Below are 21,010 nucleotides of genomic sequence, written 5' to 3'. Positions count from 1 at the left end.
TTTTTTGGTACCGTTACACCCCTACTATTTATTGTTGTAAAGGTTTGTATCCAAAAGGACTTTTCCTTAGGAAAAGTACCGAAGAGTATCGAAAAGTATCGAAATTCATATTGGTATTGGTACCGAAACAAAGATTTTGGTATCGTGACAACACTAGTCTTGACTTTCATTTGTAGATTCAATGACAAACTGTGTTCCCGACAATGGTTTTCCAAAGTGTTGCTGAGCCCATGTAGTAATATCCTGTATACAATAATGTTGCTTTCTAATGCAGTGCAGTCTGAGGGATTGAAGGTCACGGCCATTCAATATTGGTTGCAGAGATTTCCGCAGATTCTCTGAATCTTTGATTATATTGTGGCTTATAGATGGTGAAATCCCTAAATTCCTGCAATTATGTGCTGAGAAATGTTGTTCTAAAACTGTTGGACTCTTTGCCAATGCAGTTTTTCAAAAAGTGAAGTGTAATTAAAGTAACTTATGTCGATTTGCAAGTGTCCGGAATATAAAATAATTCATTTATTAAAGAAGAAAAGAGCTCAGTTGCATTCAGCTGTTTGTTTCATTGTGTGCATCACAGTGAACATGAAACACTGTCAGAGGGAGTCAGAACAAAAGTTGTAGCATGGACAACCTCAGGGCTACAAGTCTATTTACAGAGGTGTGTGTGTGTGTGTGTGTGTGTGTGTGTGTGTATCTGTGTGTTATGAGACACGTGATGTAATCTGTCCTCAGACAGTAGGTGTGTGTCAAGAAGATCTCCTCCAAATTAAGATTGCACATTTCCAGGGTTTATCCTAATGCCTAATTAAGAGTTTAGCTTCATAAATACAGAAGGTGGCCTCACTGCAGGTATTTGTCTGAAGTTGTAGTAGCAGAGAGCGTGTGGATATTAATCTGTAGATATTCATTATGACTTCTTTTAGGTGGGCCTCTGGATTGATGCAGGCAGTCGCTACGAGAACGAGAGAAATAATGGCACAGCACATTTCCTGGAACATATGGCATTTAAGGTGAGAGGATTTCAGTGCAGCAGATTTTACTCCTGCTAACTGGACTCACTGGTTTGCCTTCCACTCTTTATTTGCACATCTGCAGCTATCATAAAGACAGTTTACTTTAGATAATAACAACATGTTAGCAACATAGACACAATGTTTAGAGTAACATAATGCAAAACTAATAAATGTAATGTTTATGGCTCAGAAAAAGAAACAATATGGTACATGTCTCGTCTTCAGTAATGCAAAACAAATCCTAAGGTTGGTTCACCTGTGTGTGTATGTGTGTGACAGGGCACCAGGAAACGCTCCCAGTTGGATTTGGAGTTAGAGATCGAGAACATGGGGGCTCACCTGAACGCCTACACATCCAGAGAGCAAACAGTTTATTACGCCAAGGCTTTCTCTAAAGATCTTCCACGAGGTACAGTGCAGCTGAATGTTACAGTGAGATTAAGGTCACAGTGACGTGGTAATAACCATCAGGATGATTAAAGTGGTGATAATGATCAAAGCATACGTTTTATTGCATATCAGATTATATGATCACAGTGGCAGGGCTTCTTCCTGGTGTCACCATACACAGATGTTCAACTATTTGTAAGAGAGAATTCCATCATAGGTGAGGCAGAGAGACCAATTTGTACTCTGTGAAAGTTCCTTTAATTGAGCAGATTGCAACAAAGCCTCAATGTTGACATGTTATGCTTTCAGTAAACAACATGTCTGTAGGTCATGGAGGAATCATAACATGTCTGCAGTCATGGCTGTAGGGTCAGTTAATTTATTTGAGAACTGAGTATTTAAAGGTTATTAAAAAAAAAGTGATTACATGACACAAGAATAAGTCACAGCTAAGTACAGCAAATTCAGACATATAAACTGGGAGTCATCTAACTGGAAGAGTTATGAAATTCGAAAAACTTACTTCCAGGCCTGGAAATGGTTTGGGATCAGCAGAATGTTATGGAAAAGTTTTGAATATACATTGTTTTGGCCGTTGTTTAAAGGGTGTTTATAAAAATCCCAAATATGTCCAGCATTGCATTAAAAGTCTTCTCTGTCTTACTTATTTAAAATCTAGTGCTGAGCTTTGTGACTGGTCACTGGTATCACGTGACACACATAGACCAGATTGACGTCACATCATCGCCATGGTCGTGACTCCTTTAGGGGAAATAATATGCTGTCACGTCCAGAGGACTAGAAAAATGCTGAAAAGCTGTTGTTCAACAGGTTAACAGAGGCTCTCACACTTGAGATTTGAGGCTCATAAGATACTGAATATTCACAGTCAGCATGATAAAGCACTAAATAAAAATCAAATATACATATTGTATTGAATCACCAGGTATCATAATCCAGATATCTTAACATTTACAGATGTCCGGATAATCCATATCTGACCAATGTTTTGGGTCATTGATCCACTTGGATGGGTTAACAACTAAAGGGACAGCAGAGCAGATACTCACACACTAATGTAACAGACATTGTAATGAACAATTATTAAACTTGTCTTTCATGAGAAATAAAATCATTCAAACTTTTCAAAATTATATCCAAACACACGTCAAATTGTCTTGACATCCCACCACAAAAAAGGGGCGCTGCCCTGACATTTTGTGTCGTACCTGTATGTGTCAGTCTGGTGTTTTGGCAGTGGGCATAATTATGCAGCAAGTTAACGGCAGGGATGTCTATTGAGCCAGTAAAATTAGCAAGTGCTATCAGTGTGCTAATCTGCAAATGCATGGGAAGTGCAGGTTTAACAGTGTATGGCTGTATCGCTTTATAGACCTACCATTTTTAAACTACTTAAATGGAGTAAAATATTAAGTAGTTAAGGAAAAGTTTTTATAATTCATTGGCAAAAACGTGTGGGAACCCTGATCACAGACTAACATATTTAATTTTATTTTATTTTTTTTTTAAGTTTTTGGTTTTTTGGGCATTTTAGCCTTTAATCAACAGGACAGACAAGTGTGAAGGGAGAGCAGGGCCGGACTGGGACAAAAATTCAGGCCGGGAGTCATACATCCACCCAGGCCACCCAATCCACACATTACATGCTCACACACGTGCACGTTCACACGGACACATGTATGGGCTAAGTAATCACCAAAGCTCATTATTCCAGACTGACAGTCACACAACAACTCTATTAAACACAACTTTAACAGCAACCCTACTCATAGTCCTTCTCTTCCCTACCTTCACCAAATGTGCCCCTCAGTAAACCAGGACTCCTATATGAATGGGTATTATACTGAACTAAACAACATGATTGTATTATTTTGTCAGCAAATCATTTTGATGTCAGTTTATCATAATCAATATGGCAACACCCATATTCAATGCAACAGTAAAACACATAAAAATACAAGTCAGCAGCAACTTCAACTTATCTGATCTTATTTCAGTAACATTAGATAGATATTGAAAACTTTTGAACTTAGACAGATAAGAGTCCCCTAACTGTTTCAGCCTGCGCTGCTCTGTACAAAATGGAACCAAATAGACCCTTACGGGTTAATTTGGCTCTTATAGCTTATCATCAATCATTTATCTGGCCTCGGGTCGGTCCCCATCCTCGCCGGACCTCATGTTGAGAATAACCAGTTTTCTTACTTTTCTATGTTAACTTACTTGTTGCAGCATCATCATTTGACGACGTCACGCTGCTGCTGTGGGCTGGGGGGGCTCTGAACATATCTGTAAGTTTATGACATTTGGCCGCCTCCTCCTCAATGGCCTTTTTTTTTTTTTATCTCACTCCCGTTCAGCTCCACCTTTCCTCTTTTTGCGGTCCATTGTAACGGCGCTGCTGAGCTGCAGAGCTCCTACTGCACAGTCTGCACACACAGGCACACACACCCTCTGCTCTCTGCTCCACCTGACTCTCCACAACCAAGCTGCTTTCAGTTTACAGGCGCGCTGATTTGGGGACGGGCGCGGGCGGAAAGCGAAACAAACTAATCACGTCTTGAATCTACAAAAAAAAAAAACAACCTTTTTGACCAATCGTTGTGACAAATGCTGACAAGCACCTATCATTTCTGACAGCGGGCGGGCTCTAAATGCTGACAAGCACCTATCATTTCTGACAGCGGGCGGGCTCTCTGCCAGCCAGTACGGCCACCTGTGCTGCGCAACCTGCGCTGCAGAGCGCACCTTAACAAAAAAAAACAAAAAAAAAGACAGGCAGGCCAGAGCAGACCACTTGCGGGCCAGGCCACCGGGGAACTCCCCGGTTCTCCCGTGGGCCAGTCCGGGCCTGAGGGAGAGAGAAAGGGGGATTGACATGCAGGCTATGGCCACAGGCTGGAGTCGAACCTGGGCCCTGCGGCAACAGCCTTGTACATGGGGCGCCTGCTCCATCCACTAAGCCACCGACGCCCCAGACTAACATATTTAAGACTAACATAAATAACATAACATAAATAAGAAATCATTGTTTCATTCATAAAATGTTGTTTCCTGTTGTCTTTGTCCCAAGCTGTGGAGATCCTGGCTGACATCATCCAGAACAGCACACTGGGTGAGGCAGAGATCGAGAGGGAGCGAGGGGTGATCCTCAGAGAGATGCAGGAAGTAGAGACCAATCTGCAGGAAGTGGTGTTTGATTACCTTCATGCTACTGCGTACCAGTCCACAGCTCTGGGCAGGACCATCCTGGGCCCCACAGAGAACATCAAGTAAGAGCCAACATTCAGTTCAGATGCACAGCTGCTCTGATCTACAGAGTGTCTGTATCGGTTTCACATGGTTCTGCTTGCTGTAGAAATGTTGTCCTGGACATGTTTCTTTCCTGCTCGTCAGTCAGCTGTGTGTGATTGCAGGACGATCAACAGAGGAGACCTGGTGGAGTACATCACTACTCACTACAAAGGCCCCAGGATAGTGCTGGCTGCTGCTGGAGGTCAGAGCTGTTCATCTCCTCACCTGTGCGGCTGATACAGGCCGATATGTTTTAAAATGTTTTTTGGGAATGGTGAAACAATAATGAGTTTTTAGGTACTAATTAAAGTAAGTTGACACGGCTGTTGATTCTGCACCAGCCTTCCACCAAAGTCATGAATTCATACCAAAGTAAAATATGAGTTTGAGGTTGTTCAGACCTTCTGACCTTCTATTCTGTGATGTGTTTCTAATCAGGAGTTTCACAGGATGAGCTCATTGATTTGGCCAAGTATCATTTTGGAAAACTTCCTGGCAGATATAAAGGTGAAGCCCCAGCACTTCCTCCATGCCACTTCACAGGAAGTGAGGTAAGGTGGACGTCTTCAGACTAATACATTATTATTGAGTTGTAGTTTTTTAACTTATTTAAGTTTTTCATTAAATCGTCCTACAGTACATGTTTTTTGTCATAATATTATTTTGATTATTTGGAGACATTATATTCCTTTATCGGATAGCACTAGCAGAGATACACAATCATTTTAAAGCTGTAGTTGGTGACTTTTTAAATAAATAAAATAAAAATAACTCACATTTGCTAAAACTGTCACTACATCCTGACAGTAGTACATGAGACAGATAATCTGTGAGAAAATAATATTCCTCTGCCTCCTTGTAGTGCTCCTAATGGTATTTGCAATAATCCACTGCACATTAACGAAAACAACCAATCAGAGCTGAGGAGTCTCTTACGCAGTTGTCAGTTACCACCTGTAGTTTTAATCCTAAGCCCCCGTTTTTGATCCTAAAAGTGCCTTATTAATAAAATTTTAATGTTTATTATCATTGTCACGTATCAAAAAAAGATAATTTATGATCAACTGTTTATTTGAAAGAAAACAGGTTAGAATAGCTCAGCCTTAGTGATGGTGGAAAAATTATGTCTTTTCAGCACCGTGTGCGTGACGACAAGATGCCTCTGGCTCATATCGCCATTGCAGTGGAGGCGGTTGGATGGTCACACCCCGACACCATCCCCCTCATGGTGGCTAACACACTTATTGGGAACTGGGACCGCTCGTTTGGTGGTGGTGTGGTGAGTACACATGAAACGTCTCAGTCAAGTTGACTCAACTCTGGTTTGCTTCAGTTTGGATTTCTTACACCAAGCAGCACGAGACAACCGTAACTGATGTCACGTTTATCAGAATTTATTGAATTGTACAAATGTCTGAGGACGTGGGGCTTTAGTTTTTACAGCAATAGTAGACATGTCAAATGTTAGAATTCTGTCAGCCATACATAAACACAGACATTTGGTCAGCAACTGAGCAAACACTTGAGTTGCCTTTTAAATTGACTGTACTGTTATGATCACACAGAAGGATGTATAGTTTTCTGATCTTAAAGGTCCAGTCAGTGTGTAAGATTTAGGGGGATTTAGTGGTCAGAATTCCTTCAGTGTTAACTGTTCAGGAGGTTTTTACAGGGAGCCGAATTATCCGCAGAAGTCTCCTCCTCTCCAAAACAAACAGAGCTGGTGATTTAAACCGGTAAAAACACTGAGTAAAGCAATTTCACATTACATATCAGTGTTTCTCTCACACTGTTTGGCACATCACAGATACCCTGCGAGCCCAGCTCCGGCTACTGTGTGATGATCAACTATTTTCTCTGATAACTTAATGTGTGCTCACCTTATTTCTGATCTAGAAATTATTAACTGTGAGCCGAATTATCCACAGAGGTCTCTTCCTCTCCAAAACAAACAGACCCGGCTCATACAGCTCATTCTAAGGCAACAAAAACACGATTCTTAATTTCAGGTGGTTATACACTAAAGAAAACATACTTATTTCATTTAGGGCTGGGCGGTATGACCTAAAATTTATATCACGGTATAAATCGAATCCCTTTACGGTAACGGTATATATCGCGGTATAAATTTAAGTGTAAAAGCTAAAGCTAAATTGATAAAAAAACAACAACAACAACAACAAAAGCAAAGAGATAATGTATTTTTAGAGCATTTATTGTGCNCCTGCTTACCCTGAAGTTACCTCGCTAAGACATTAATCCTGCTTCGTGATACAGGCCCCTGGTTGACAGTCCTGCCACACAAAAATATGCAGTTTGTTCTCTATAATGGGAAAGTGAGGAATATTTCTAGTAGTGTATTTATAAACAGACACATACAAGGGGTCTGTATGTATTAATGAAGTGAAACACATCATATAATCGTCCCTGTTGGATCATTTCCTTTGTGAACCCAGAATCTGTCCAGTAAACTGGCTCAGATGGCCTGTCAGGGGAACCTGTGCCACAGCTTCCAGTCCTTCAACACCTGCTACACAGACACAGGCCTGTGGGGGCTCTACATGGTGTGTGAGCCCGGCACCATCAGCGACATGATGCACTTCACTCAGATGGAATGGTAAGTCCACCATCAGATCAGATATACTGTAGAAATGGTCAAATGCTGAGTTTGTGTAGCTGCTGTCTGCCAACAAATCTAAATATAAAACCTGAGATCATAACAGCTCCTGGTGTGATGATGAGTCTTGTTCCTTGTTAGGATGTCTCTTTGCACGAGTGTGACGGAGAGCGAGGTGGCACGGGCCAAAAATCTGCTCAAGACCAACATGCTCCTGCACCTCGACGGTGAGGCCGCATCACATCCAGCTGCACTGGTGATCAGAGAAACATAATGTAGCACTTTCCTTTAACTGACATCAGCTTGTTTATCTGCTGTGTCCAGGATCCACCCCGATCTGTGAGGACATCGGCAGACAGATGCTGTGTTACAGTCGCAGGATCCCTCTGCATGAGCTGGAGGCCAGAATTGATGTGAGTGGGTACAGTCAAATCTCACCCATTAAGAGGTTCCCTCAATTCCATCTCACTGCAAAGCTTTCAGTGGAGTTCAAGCAGTCAGCTGTGGCATGTTTTGTCACTTTTCCAAATTATAATCATTAAAGGCTGATGTTTAACTCCTGATCTCAGGTATTGTTCCTCTGACAGACTGATGAATTACTGTGGAGGCTAATAATCTGACAAAACATTTCAGAAATGAAACTGGAAGGTGTTGAATATGTATTGATGTCCTTTGTGCTGCACCTGGAGACATTAAAAACAACTTCAACCTTTCCATTAAGAGATTCTAAAATAATCTGCCTCTGATAAATCAGCTCGCCTTTCTCTCCTTAGCTGATGTCATTGGTTAATAGGTCAGAATGATGGTCACTGTTTATGCCCTGTACCACCACCCTAATGACTTTAAGAAACCATTACACTGTTTTTTTTCTGCTCCTCAACAGGCTATAGATGCTACAACCATTAAGGACGTGTGTACCAAATATATCTACAACAAGGCTCCTGCCATCGCAGCAGTTGGTATGTAGTTTTTTTTCCTAATGGGTTTAGAGTAACGTGCATTAGTACAACTTATACACTCTGTAGTAGGCAGACCTGATGAATATGTAGTGGCTCATTGTCCCTGAGCTCATCAAGTCAGGACAGTTTAAAGGGAAGGTCCAGATTTTTTTGAAGTGGGCTTGTATGAGGTATGTATCAAAAGTCAGTGTACTACCTACAGTAGATGGCGGTTGGCTCGCCCCCAGTTTGGAGAAGCAGGCAGGAGTACCACCACATCAACTGAGCAGTGTACTGCTGCGGATGGGGGCAGCAGCAAAATGTATTTTAGACACCTAAAAGTTATTAATATTAGTTTAACTGCACACTATATTGAGGATATTTTTACAGCTTTACCTTTCCGTCAGACAGCCTTTTCCATTATGACACTGTTGTTACGTGTGCCCTCTTCAAGCCACCAGACGACTTTAACGAAGTAATTTTACATTGCAGAACACAGGAGCTGCTTGTCCACTACTGCCGTGGTCGGTTAGTTTGTGTGTGTGTGTGTTGTAGTGTGTCTTAAACTGTTATAAAGCGTGGCTTTACCAAAATCACAAAGTAACATGAACTATCTGATCGAGGCAGTAGTAGACAAGCAGCTCCCGTGTTCTACGTGGTAAAATTACTGTTTTTGTGGAAGGAGTCTGGTGGCTTTGAAGAGAGGTAAAGCTGTGAAATTCTAAATACAGTGTACACCTGAGCTGATTCTGATTTTTTAGGTGGGCCTTTGACCATTATAACATTGTACTACCCAAAGTAATTGCTGAAATTTGGGAACACAAACATATTCAGCAAGAAACATGATCACAATGAGTACAGTGTTATTATAACCAGCATAAACAATGTTAACAGCGACAGGAATAAACCCCACATTGTGATTACCTGTAGTTTTCCTTTACAAGCAGTGCAGTACAGTTGTGATGACATTAAAAACAACCTGTTTTTCTCTCAGGTCCAATTGAACAGCTGCCAGACTACAACCAGATCCGCAGTGGAATGTTCTGGATGAGAACCTGAGCAGACCAGCTCTGGGGACAAGTTACCCATCAACTGTACAGCATACAAACACACACACAGTATTTAAGTATCTTCTGTAGTATTTTTTCCTCCTTTAATTTTTATTATAAAATAAAGACCAACACAATAATGTTAAAATAACACAGATACTATTCTTTGTGGCTCTTGTCATTTTTTACTCTTGCTTGCAACTTGTTCCTGTGCAGCTTTCTTGGCTTTAACCATCTCCACCAGTTCCTGTCAGAGAAACAGAGGAAATGTGTCAGAGCAGCTTTGATGTTTTAGAGGTGGTTTAAATGTACTGCACCAACAGATGATTCTAATATTTAGTCTGCCCTCGTTAGTGTAAATGTAGTGGACAAAATATTAGAGAATTCCGCGACAGACGCTCATCTTACCTTGTACCTCTTCATACAATCTTTCTTGCTTCGTCCAGGGACGGCAGCAGCGATCTTCTCCCACCGCTCAGGTGTGCTCACTGGATAGGTCTTCAGGGCTTGTTCCAGAAGCTTCTGCTCCTCGGTGGTCCAGGAGGCGGCGTTACCTTCACCACCAGCGGCTGAGGGACGAGACACAGAGGCTCAAAATGGCATTTTTACACAGAATATTTGTCTTAAACATTTCCTCAATATGAATTCCTTAAGCAACTGTTTGTAGAGCGAACAAATTAACTATTCACAGTGACTACGTTCACATGCACACCTAAATTCCAGGACCAACTTGATGAGGGCTTAAGTAAAAAGCCACTGCATCACTGACAGAGTGACACCTTTATTCCGCCATTATAAGCATCTTACAGTAAGACGTGGGATATGCTGGTATTATTTGGATTTTAAAAGCATTCTTTGCTTCTTAGTTGGGGTTTTTAACAGCAGTTTACAACACACAGCCTCTTTACGTATGTTAACAGCCAGCTCTGTGCGTTGTCATGGAAACGCTGTACACAAACGAACAGTTTTCACGGCTGGTGTAGAGATGCATGGCCAAGAGGAAAGCCCACATTTCTGGTCAGAAGGAGAAACACCTACTTTGAAACATTATTATGAAAGACTTGGATGTCAACATGTTTTTGGGTATGCGCAAATATCATGATACCAACCTTTTCAGAAAGGTGGTAGAGGGAATGAGGGAGGCTATGTGCACACAGTCAGTCAACCATCAGTGGAAAACTCAAAAAAGTCCTATATTGATGCAAAGAGGCAAAATGGCAGAGCAGCTCCAGCTGTTCCACATTTCCATATACTGACATGATAAAGGACATGTTAATGCATGTCAATTGATGTATGCGTGGCTGCATGTAAATGCAAGTATTAGTGGAATGTTGACTTTCATTAGCGCTGTAAATAGCTTAGTAGGAATATTGCCTTTTTTGGAATAAGGGCAAAAAAATGAATATACTGTGAATGTCAATGAGAACACAGCACTGAAGAGTTACCTGTCTTGACTCACTGAACTGGTGTGTTTTTAGCCTGGAACATATTTTCATACCGTTTCAGAGACACCCAGCAGCTGTACAGACACACTCACCATCAAATCTCTCTGAGGGCACAGCATTGTCGATGGTGGGCGCTACAGAACCATGTTCCTTCTTGAACTTTTCAAAGGCTTTTCTGTTGATCTCATCCTTCTGCACTGGATCTGTGGAGATGACATTCACATGACACAACTGATGAACATTTTAGCTAATTAAAATCATCCAAAACAGCATGGCAAATAGTATTCTGATCAAAATTAAAAGTTAATATAATAATGATATATATATGATGATGATGATGTATATAATGTAGTTTTCCAGGTAAAAAAAAAAACAGTCTGCAATATTGAGTCAGCTTTATCTACGCCGAGCAGAGACTTGTGTATTGTACCCCAACATGTTCAGAAAATGAAAGAACTCTCTGACTGGCATTTTAGAATTCAGCCTGTCACCCAGTTTTCTGTTGACTTGCAGGATTGGGGGACACTCACTGCAGTTCAGACATACATGAACCGTTTTATCAACTAATATGTGAAGCTCAGTAGAAGGGAACTTGCACTTTGTTCTGCATTCCATTAAATAGCCAACCTACAAGTCAATTAGCAGTAGTGTATTTAAAATAACTTCATCTAGTTTGATTTCAGTCCTGAAATCCATCAGCCACTGTCTGATGACAATAAAGCTTCTGCTCTGGAGGCGAGAGCCAATAGTTTGGGCTGTACCGGAGTCAGCAGTGGATATCCAGACCAAGACTTCCTCTTCTGTGCACCAGTAATTTCAGTTAATCTCTATAAACACATATCTGCATATGAATGCCACGTTTTTAAAAAGCTAATTTAAAGCTGAATGGTTGTCAGACAATTGCTGATGTGTTTCACCTCTTCACCTCTCTACAGACTGTTTATCTGCTGTTTAAACGTGATTGGTCAGTACTACTCAGACTACAAATGGAAACCAGATCACTTCCGACACCAAAATCTTTCCCTGTTGCCTACAGACTGCACACACATACAGAATCTGTTCATGGAAATACTGTTCATTTGAACATGACTGTTGCACAACTTAAGGGAACAGAAGCAGTAATGCTAAAAGGTGTTGAAGCTAGTTTGCAGCAGGTTATGCAAATCATATTTTCTTCATATCTGAGCTCACCTAGCCGTTGTAGATTCTTGGCTTTGTTGATGACGTCTTTGGCCGTCCTCTTCATGCCACTGGTGGAGTGGAGGTTCATATAGTTGGCAATAACTTCCCATCTGGACGGGAAAAAAAACAATTACATTTGACTTCTTCTTCTTTTAATATCTAACTGCCAAACACACTGCAAAGCAGGGCTGCAAATTAAAGATTCATTCATTCATTATCCATAACTGCTTATCCTCTTGAGGGTCGTGGGGGGGCTGGAGCCTATCCCAGCTGACATTGGGCGAGAGGCGTGGTACACCCTGGACAGGTCGCCAGACTTTCACAGGGCTGACATTTGAATTAGCGGAGAGATCCATTTTAACCAAACCAAGCACTTCCAATTTCTTAACAAACATGTAGCTACATATTTGTAAACATGTTTACCTGTCTAAATACTGCGCCTGAACACATGCTGTGTGGACACAGGTGGAGCACTGAAGCTGCTTTAGCAAACACAGTGTGAGTGTGTACCTGGCGTTGGTCCCAGCAGGGAACAGGTTGACAGCTTTGATGAGCAGCTGGAGGTCCTCCTCGTTCCAGCCCTTCCCCCCTGCTCCTCCTCCTCCGCTGGCCTGCTCAGCACTGCGAGCCGCCTGCCTCATCTGGACCTCGGCCTCCTTCTCCCTCTGCAGCTGGGCGTTCACCTCCTGCACCTGAGGGGAGGGACACCAACATGTTTGTAGGACATCATCGACTGACACGCATTCCCCTGGTGGTCTCTGCCGTCTATCTCCTCCGAAATGCCACAAAAAAATCTTTAAAAACAAAAGTGCCTTTTTACCTGCTTCTCCACGGCTGCCTTGCTGTCCTCTTTTGATCCTGATGCCAGGACCTCATTCAGGGACTGCAGACTGGAAACACACAAGCACCATAAAACACTATTACACATCTCCTCAGGGCTGTTTCCTGAGAGCATTGTAAGGCAGGGATGATCTCAGCTTATATAATGACAACAGGACTAGGATCATCTTAGATTTAATGTGCCCAAGAGCATTAAAATTCATCCAAGCAACGATCCTGTAGTTGACTGTACCTCGTCAGCTCCAGACGATCACAGAGCTTCTCCACTTCCTCCATCATTTTCACACTGTCAGCTTCATTGTCAGCAAAGTAATTCCAGTTCTGAGGAGTGAGCAAAGACGTGGAGACAGAAAAACACTGATATAAGCTCTATGACTGATGCAGCTCTCAAGTGTCAGAGGTACTTAAGGTTTGAGACTATCAAAGAGCTTGGATGAAGACGAACCTTGCAGGTAGTCCTGAGTTTCTGCCTCTCCTTCTTGATGGCCTTCTTCTGGATCTCCTTCTCTTTCTTGGCCTGCTGGGCTGCCTGCTTGGCCTCCTCTTCCTCCTTCTCCCTCGCCAAACGAGCTGCCTCCAGCTCAGCCTGCCGGGCCTGTAAAACACAGGAGACTGGCTGCTGAGTTTTTGCCGAACTGACGACATCATTTCAAAAGCAAACTGAAGTCACCATAATCTAACCTCTGACCTATCAGGGGCATGACATCTGTAGTTGACGGTAGGTTAGGCAGGTTATAGCGGCTGTTAAAGACCGTTTACACTGCTGACATTTTAACAACCTTAATGACGACTTTGTTCTTTTTAGGTGTATTTCTATCAGCTACGTGTCCAAAAAAGATCATACAGGGTGAAATATTATATCGGCTACCTTGAAGTATCTCCATTTGTATGCTCTTCAGACACTTTTACATTACTTACAGCCTGTCAGGTATATCACAGTTAAAACCAGATCAACAGGGAATGTATTTACTACACTTTTACACACACAAGTTCACAACACACATCACATTGCAGTGACATCAAGAGGATCTTCGGCTTTTCATTCCCAAAAGGGGCGTGGCCTAGACGTTTCAGCTCCACCCCCCGCTACTGCACAGATGGCAGTGGCACTATCCTAGATATTCTGGCTCAACTGCTTTACAATATGAGTGTACGTTCACACCAACAGCGACCAGAGTGGAAGTCATTCATTTTCAATGAGAGCCCGGCGACTTGGGCGACCTGGTCGTCAGCCAAAACGACCAGAGCAGGTCCGGGGGAGAGTTAAAACTCGTTTAACATTATGGTAATGAGCTCTGACGCAGTTCGGCGGCAACCAGTCGGAATGCTGACGTGGTTTGATGAAGCGGGCCCCAGAGAACAAGCCATGTAACTTTGGTTCCTACAGCACACTTGTTCCCACAGTGGATATCGAAAAGTTTATTACTTGCGTTCTACCCACTCAGTCTTTTATAATGTGTCGCTGTTCGGATACAGAGACCAAAATAAAAAGAGTGAGACTTGGGACCGTGTCGCAGAGGTAGTCGGTTGGTCTGGTGAGTTTTAAAGTGTGTAATGTTAGTAACAGAGGAGAGAATAGCAGGCTAATGTTGCGACGTAGCATACAAGTCTTTGCGGCTTCGCTTTGCGGCTCCTTTAAATTGACAAGCACGATCGAACATTCAATGATTCACGTGATGAGCAACTACAGCGACCAAAGCTGCCACAAATATTTTTGACAATCATGCTTCTTGGGCGTCCGTGACAGACTTTACCTCTTTGGAAGCTTCTGGTGTGAACGTACAGTAAGTGGAGACGTCTTGTCCATGTTTATACACAGTCTATGGCGTGTGTCCACAGCCTATCTTTTTCCTCTGTGCCATACAGCTCCTTTGTTCCAAAAATTATGAAAAACGCATCACTGAACCACACTGTTGCACTTGGTGACATGTTCCTTCATTACAATGACACACACTGTAATTTATTTGACTCAGTCCCACATACACCATCCTGCTGCCCCAAATACTCAGTAGAGCACCAAATGTGGACTAATCCGCCGCTGAAAATAGTCCCCAACAAATAAACTACTTCCTCCTGTTCAGTAACGTTTGCTAATAACTACAGTTTCAGGAAATTATTAAACCTTTTTTAAATGAAATTATATACTTCTCATGCTACAGTGTGTCTTAGTTGACAGATGCCAACAACAGCAGCGTCCATATGCCATGACCACAGCAAGAGCCTTTGAATTTGGAGACTTTTAAAATTTTATTCTGTCACCATCAGATTGAAAGGTAAAGATGGTGCTTACCGAGTTACCCACCACAGACATAGAGAATGGTCATGATGTTGTGTTTAGAATGACTGTAAATGAGACTTACTCGCTCCTTCTCCTCCTGCTCTCTCTTCTTGGCTTCAGCTTTGGCCTTCTTCTCTGACTCCTTCCTGGCTTTTTCTTCTTCTTTGAATTTCTTTATTCTAGGGTCACAGCTGTAGGCAGTATCTGCAGTGAGGCAATACAACGCATCAGTCTCACTGATATTCAGCAGGGGGTTCCTGGACCATGCACCATATTATAGACTGTTTCATAAAATGAACATTGTTTTTATTCCTACATATTTAACAGCCTAATGTATCTTTATGATATTTCTAATGGCAGTGTGTGCTGGCTCTGAGAGACTGTACCAACTAGTGTTCGTATTCTGTTCATCTCCTCCTTCTTCCTCTGAGCTCTGGAAGCTCGATTCTGCTTTTCAATCCATCTCCTCTCATCTCGGCTGCGACACAAACATGTCATTCAGATACTGAAGTTACAACAGCGGATCTGAAATGTGTTTCAGTACTATGGACTGCTGTCACACACACTAGCTTACCATTCAGCCTTTTCTTTTTCCTCTTCATCCAGGTAAGAGAATTCCCTCCACGAATCAAAGTTGTACCTGACGGTGAGTGACATACACATTAAAACACTTTCTTCTCTACTTTGCTAAATGCTTTTTTTTTCTGTTCTGACACCAAATGATCACTCAAATTCTTCTAATCAAATTCATTTCTCACTAGGGAGCAGCAAAAAAACTCCCCCACTTACCAAAAAGAGTAAAAATTATCGACGTCCTCAAAAGAGGAGTCCATGGTTCCAAGTTTGGGCACGTGCTTTTTGGTAGACCATCTGGCGTTTCTCTCGAAAACTGGAGCAAACACCTCTGTAAAGTTTTCTTTGCCTTCGCTCTTTGAAGGCACGGTGTTGTCAAAGGTTGGATCGACACTGTCGAAGGCTCTCCTCTTCACAGGGTCAGACAGGATTTCTATAGCTGAGGTCCAAACGATGACAGAGGAAACGGTGACAGTCAGTTCAGGGCCCTCCAGTAATAACACATTAGTGCTGATATGAATACGAGACAGTGTTATATACCTTTAGTTATACAGGTGAAGTAGTCGTTGTCTCCCTCTACAATCTGCTCTCCTGCAGCTTTCCTCTTGTCAGGATGGTGCTTCAACACAATCAATTTGTCTGTTGAGAAACGGCAGAGAGCGTGATCACAATAAGTCATTTCCACCAACTAGAGAAATGAATCATAAAGGAATAGTTCATGTTTTTTTTAAATGGGGTTGTAAGACTTCTTATTAGGAGGTAGACCTCGGTGGATAGGTAGGTGGATTTTTATAGGCTGATAAAAGGAAAGAACTAAATACCAAAATAAATATAGAAATCTGGAACTGAGCATCAAACTAGCTGTAAAAAAATCTAGATGGGAGTGACTTCTATTATTTGAGCTATTTCTTTTCATCAAAGTCAACCTGAGATTCTCAGGGTACATAATGGCATTACCTTGACTTCATGTATGGAGCCTCCATGAAAAACAGTGATTGGAGAAAGGCAGTATTTTCATTACATGTTTTTGAAATATGCATTTTAATTACTTTGAAGTATTTTGTAATTGGTATTTGACAGCGCGGGGAAAAAAGAAAAAAAATCGCATGTAATTTTACACAACATACTTTGAAGTTGAATAATTTTGGATTTTCAAAATATTTAAAATATGTTCTCTATGATTCATTAAACATAAAAAACAAGGTCAAAACCTAGTATATAAGTAGTAGGAAAGTTTTAAGCAGCGTGTCACAAAGCTTGTGCAATCATGTTTTCATCATCTTAGAAATATTTCTAAAATACCATCCAGTTTCATTTTTAAAAAACACAGACACTTTTACACGCCTTCATCTCCTCACGCCTGTTTTACTGCAACAGCCTCGTGTCTTGCCTGAATCAAAAATCTATTATTCGACTCCAGACTGAACAAAATTCAGCTGCCAGGATTTTAACCAGAACCAAGAGACGTGATAACATCACTCCAGTTTTAGACTCTTCACACTGGCTTCCAGTATATGTTAAAATAGATTTAAAGATTTTACTGATTACTTTTAAGGCTCTTCATGGTCTCTCCCAGTTTAATATCACCGACCTCTTAGTACCAAACACACCAGAATGCACTCTGAGGTCCTCAGGCAGAGGTCTTTTGTCTGTTCCAGAGGTCTAGCTGAAAACTAAAGGGGACAGAGTGTTTGCTGTCAGGGCCCCGAGGCTCTGAAACAATCTGCCCGAGGAAATCAGGTCGGCCGAGTCAGTGATCTCTTTTAAGTCCCTTCTAAAAACAGTTTTATCGGAGAGTCTTTCCTCATTTTACTTGAGTTTTGAGTTCATTTAAACTGTCTTTTATTTCCTCAGTTTTTGTATACTAGTGTTTTTTTTTTATCAGGTCTTTTAAAAGTTGTTAATTTCATGTCTTGTCTACTTTAACTACTGACATGTAAAGCACTTTGTAACTCTGGTTTCTTTATCAATAAAGATTATTATTATATAACTGGACCATGTCCGACTTCATCCCGACTTGCTCTGACGTATTACAAAAGTGGACGGCGATAAAACCGCGAGAGCGAGGCAGCCGCAGTTTTTAGAGCCAGGCGCTGCAGTTGCTCTCCACCGACTGCACCGCCTGGCTCTCACCTGATCTAACAGCTGATTGGTTCAGATGTCGACTCAACAATATGACGTTTTAGATAAACTACTCATTTGTGTGGATTTTTAGAGATTAAGATTGTATTTGTCTGATTTGAAGGTTTATTGTGTGAACAGAAAACATGTTGTGTGACTGATGGTGAAGTTTAGTTGTCAGAGACTAAATAGGCCTACATTCATCATAAACTATACAGTGTCTACTGTACTATATTAATATTGGACGGTTTAATTATTGAAGTATTTAGCAACACAGAGACTTGTGGTGAGTAGGATGTGAGGATTCTTAAAATAACATCAGATGTGAAGCCCTGACTGTATCTGACTGAGCCTTAATGAANAAACTGACATATGGGTCTGATCACTTTTTTAATGAATTGACATCATTCCAGACAGGATGTTAGTGTGTCTGTGACTCCCTGTACGGACTGAAGGCTGCTGGAAACTGTCCTACTTCACCGCGGCTTTTTGTCACCGCCCCCCGCTGCGGCCGCCTGCTCTCGTCTACTTTCCAGGCGAGGCGCAGTTCATCTCGAACGAGCCTAATATCAGGCTTCGAAGCCAATTTCACACAGTGGCCTAACGTGGAATTACAACTGCCTGTCACATGGTGCCATGGGGCCAAAAAGACTTTTCCCCCTTTTCCCTTGAAAAAAAAATCAGAACTAACCCTTTAAGAGCAGGAGGAAGAAATATACTCACGGGCGGCTTTGATCTGTTTCTGTGTGGCTTTGTATCTCAAGTGTGGGAGCCCGAGGACAGCATAGTGATCTTGATTCTGACAAACAAGTAAGTAAAGAGTTCAAATAACAAGCTGATGTTCACAACCATATATTAGATTTTTAGAAGTCTTTAAATAAACTCTACTAAATATGAAGGGTTACTACAACTACTGCGAACATATGTGTCCAGCTCAAGAAATACATATACTGAATAAATATCACAAAAAAGTGGTACAAGACTTTTGGGCTGCAACTAATGATTATTTTCATGATTTATTACTTAAACTTTTTGGTTTATAGAATGTCAGGAAATAGCAAGAAATATCCACCACAGTCTCCCAGAGCCGACTGTGTCCCCTTCAGAGGCCTTCAATCCAACCATCAGTTCAGAACCCACTAACAAAATCCTCACATTTGAGAAGCTGAAACCACAGAGTCGTGCTATTTTTTATTTTAAAAAATGACTTAAGTGATTGACAAATAAATTATAATAGTTGATAAATTTTCTGTCAATCACCAAATTGATTAATCATGTCAGCTCTACATGCAGGCATCCAAACAGCTTACAGTCTAAGATAATATTCTGATCTGATACCTTCCAGTCTTTGGGGTCAAGTGTTCGGAGCATCGGGTACTCCTCCAGCTGAAACTCCTCATCCTCTGACTCCTCTGAGGACTCCTCTTCCTCCTCCAGCTCCTGGAAGGAGGCAGATGGATTCCTGTTCCTCCTCTTCACGTAGGCCTCAAACCATCGACCTACAGGCTCCACCTGGATCTGCACAGATGCTGAGAGGAGACAGAGAGGTGAGAAGTCCTGCAATTCTGATATTAATATGGGACTGTTTCTTTTTAGATAAATACATAAGGATCCCGTAAAAAGACAGTTCCCCCCAAAATCAAAAATACATATTTTTTCTCTCAATGTAGTGCTATTTATTGAACTACACCCACTAACTGTATCCCCATTCAGAAGGAAGTGTTCATCTACTGCTAGTTAACCTAGCACCAATGAGCTAGCTAATGTCACATCTCAGCCAAGGAGGACACCATCAATGTTTACAGCTTGCGTTGTCACAAGCATGAGCCTCCATGGGCAGATGCACGCTTCTGTCTGCACTGTGATACGGTTGATGGGTATGGTTTAGTAGAAAGAAAATAGTTCCTACATGAAACTGTTCACAGCAAGGTCTTAGATTATCTTGAGTAACTGGGTCATGATTTCTAGAAAGAGACACTGGTGTTGAGTTTTTCAAATGTATTTTCTTGGCACTCCGAGCGGCACAAGCAGAGTCACATTTAGTTCCATTATACTGAAGAGAGGGCAGACATCTCTATGGCTGATATCTGCAACACTCTGCAACTCACACCAAAACAATCTAGACTGGTAAATAGCACTACAGGTAAGAGGAAAAATCTATCCCTTTAATTTTATCATTTAAAGAATTGAGACTGAGATACGTATAGAGTGAGACATTTCACAGTTGAAATATAAAACCAATATGTACTATATTTTCAGAAAATATGATTGTATCTCCATTTCCAAGTAAAAGCACCTTGCTGAATTTACACTGTAAAGTGTCACTGTGGAGTTGAACGTTTAATTCTTCCTTTTAAAGGAAAAATTACAGTTATTTTTGTCCTCACTGAAAATGGTGTCAGGTGAGACTATCTGAAGGTACAACAACAGGTGTCCAGACATTATGTAACAGACCGGTAGTTAACGGCTGACATGCAGACACATAAAAGTAGGCGAAATGTTAAACAAGTGAAAGTGTGTTAAATATCAAGAGCTGCCAAGTAGCAAGTGTTCAGCTAATGCCAAGTGCTCCAATAAATCAAAGCAGCAAGTGGACCCCTGAGTGGGCAGCAGCTCGGTTAATGTACATTATGAAACACAGAAAATTAAACCGTTGGAATAAACCGAGAAACAGCACAAGTTAATAACAATAAAGGGACTCTTACAATCTCTCTATTAGCTGACAATTTAGCTAAGTCCTTACTGTCTGCTTTTTAGCTGCGTGCTAACCAGTATAGCAACAGTCTTCAGATATATAACATTGGTAGCTTAGCTAGCTACATTCCTGTAGCCGCCTTCACTGCTTACCGGCAGCGGCTGCAAAGACAACCGTCTCGTCGCCGTCCAGCGCTTCTAACAACATCTTAGAAGACTGGGCTACACGAACATTCAGGTGCCGAAATTATCAAATGAAAGCTTTCTCAAGTGCTGAAGTTTGTGGCCCGCTCATTAACACACCACATGGGCCTCCCTGTCCAAGTGCCGACCGAAAACGAGCTGCGCTGTCACGCCGTTAACGCCTCCGTGTTGTGACTATGGTTCCTCACTATTGCAGTTCCGCAAAAAGCGTATCATGAAGCAGCGCCTTTTCGCTGAAAACCCCCTGATATTAATTAGAAGTGTATCAAATTAAACAAATGTTTATGGTAAAGAATTTTTATTATATGAGTATTGTTTATCTGGCAAAAATATTTTTTTTATTGGTGG

General features: G+C 41.6%; 2 protein-coding genes across 2 annotated transcripts in view; one reads left to right on the top strand and one right to left on the bottom strand.

The window, feature by feature from the left end:
* The window catches only part of pmpcb (peptidase, mitochondrial processing subunit beta), an 11,293-nt gene extending 1,807 nt beyond the window's left edge, over positions 1 to 9,486 (top strand). The window contains exons 3-13 of the mRNA XM_050036389.1: positions 927 to 1,013; positions 1,296 to 1,425; positions 4,501 to 4,699; positions 4,844 to 4,923; positions 5,160 to 5,272; positions 5,857 to 6,000; positions 7,178 to 7,338; positions 7,480 to 7,565; positions 7,663 to 7,751; positions 8,222 to 8,297; positions 9,271 to 9,486. Coding sequence (XP_049892346.1) covers positions 927 to 1,013; positions 1,296 to 1,425; positions 4,501 to 4,699; positions 4,844 to 4,923; positions 5,160 to 5,272; positions 5,857 to 6,000; positions 7,178 to 7,338; positions 7,480 to 7,565; positions 7,663 to 7,751; positions 8,222 to 8,297; positions 9,271 to 9,335 — 1,230 coding nt within the window. The 3' untranslated portion in view covers positions 9,336 to 9,486. The remainder of the gene's footprint in view (positions 1 to 926; positions 1,014 to 1,295; positions 1,426 to 4,500; positions 4,700 to 4,843; positions 4,924 to 5,159; positions 5,273 to 5,856; positions 6,001 to 7,177; positions 7,339 to 7,479; positions 7,566 to 7,662; positions 7,752 to 8,221; positions 8,298 to 9,270) is intronic.
* Positions 9,404 to 20,810, bottom strand: dnajc2 (DnaJ (Hsp40) homolog, subfamily C, member 2). Its single transcript, XM_050036388.1, has 16 exons — positions 20,612 to 20,810; positions 19,103 to 19,293; positions 18,488 to 18,563; positions 16,184 to 16,282; positions 15,860 to 16,082; positions 15,645 to 15,710; positions 15,457 to 15,548; positions 15,153 to 15,274; positions 13,238 to 13,387; positions 13,025 to 13,113; positions 12,773 to 12,842; positions 12,463 to 12,644; positions 11,962 to 12,062; positions 10,863 to 10,973; positions 9,734 to 9,894; positions 9,404 to 9,572 (listed from the first exon to the last, which is right to left on the bottom strand). Exons 1-16 carry the CDS (start codon positions 20,664 to 20,666, stop codon positions 9,504 to 9,506), a joined length of 1,857 nt encoding a protein of 618 aa, XP_049892345.1. The 5' UTR covers positions 20,667 to 20,810; the 3' UTR covers positions 9,404 to 9,503.
* Positions 20,811 to 21,010: the final 200 nt, after the last annotated feature.

This window comes from Epinephelus moara, chromosome 23 (genome assembly GCF_006386435.1).
Source record: "Epinephelus moara isolate mb chromosome 23, YSFRI_EMoa_1.0, whole genome shotgun sequence".
In the NCBI taxonomy this organism is placed as follows: Eukaryota; Metazoa; Chordata; class Actinopteri; order Perciformes; family Serranidae; genus Epinephelus; species Epinephelus moara.
The sequence above is the reverse complement of the archived record's forward strand: the minus strand, read 5'-3'. Positions and strand labels throughout refer to the sequence as shown.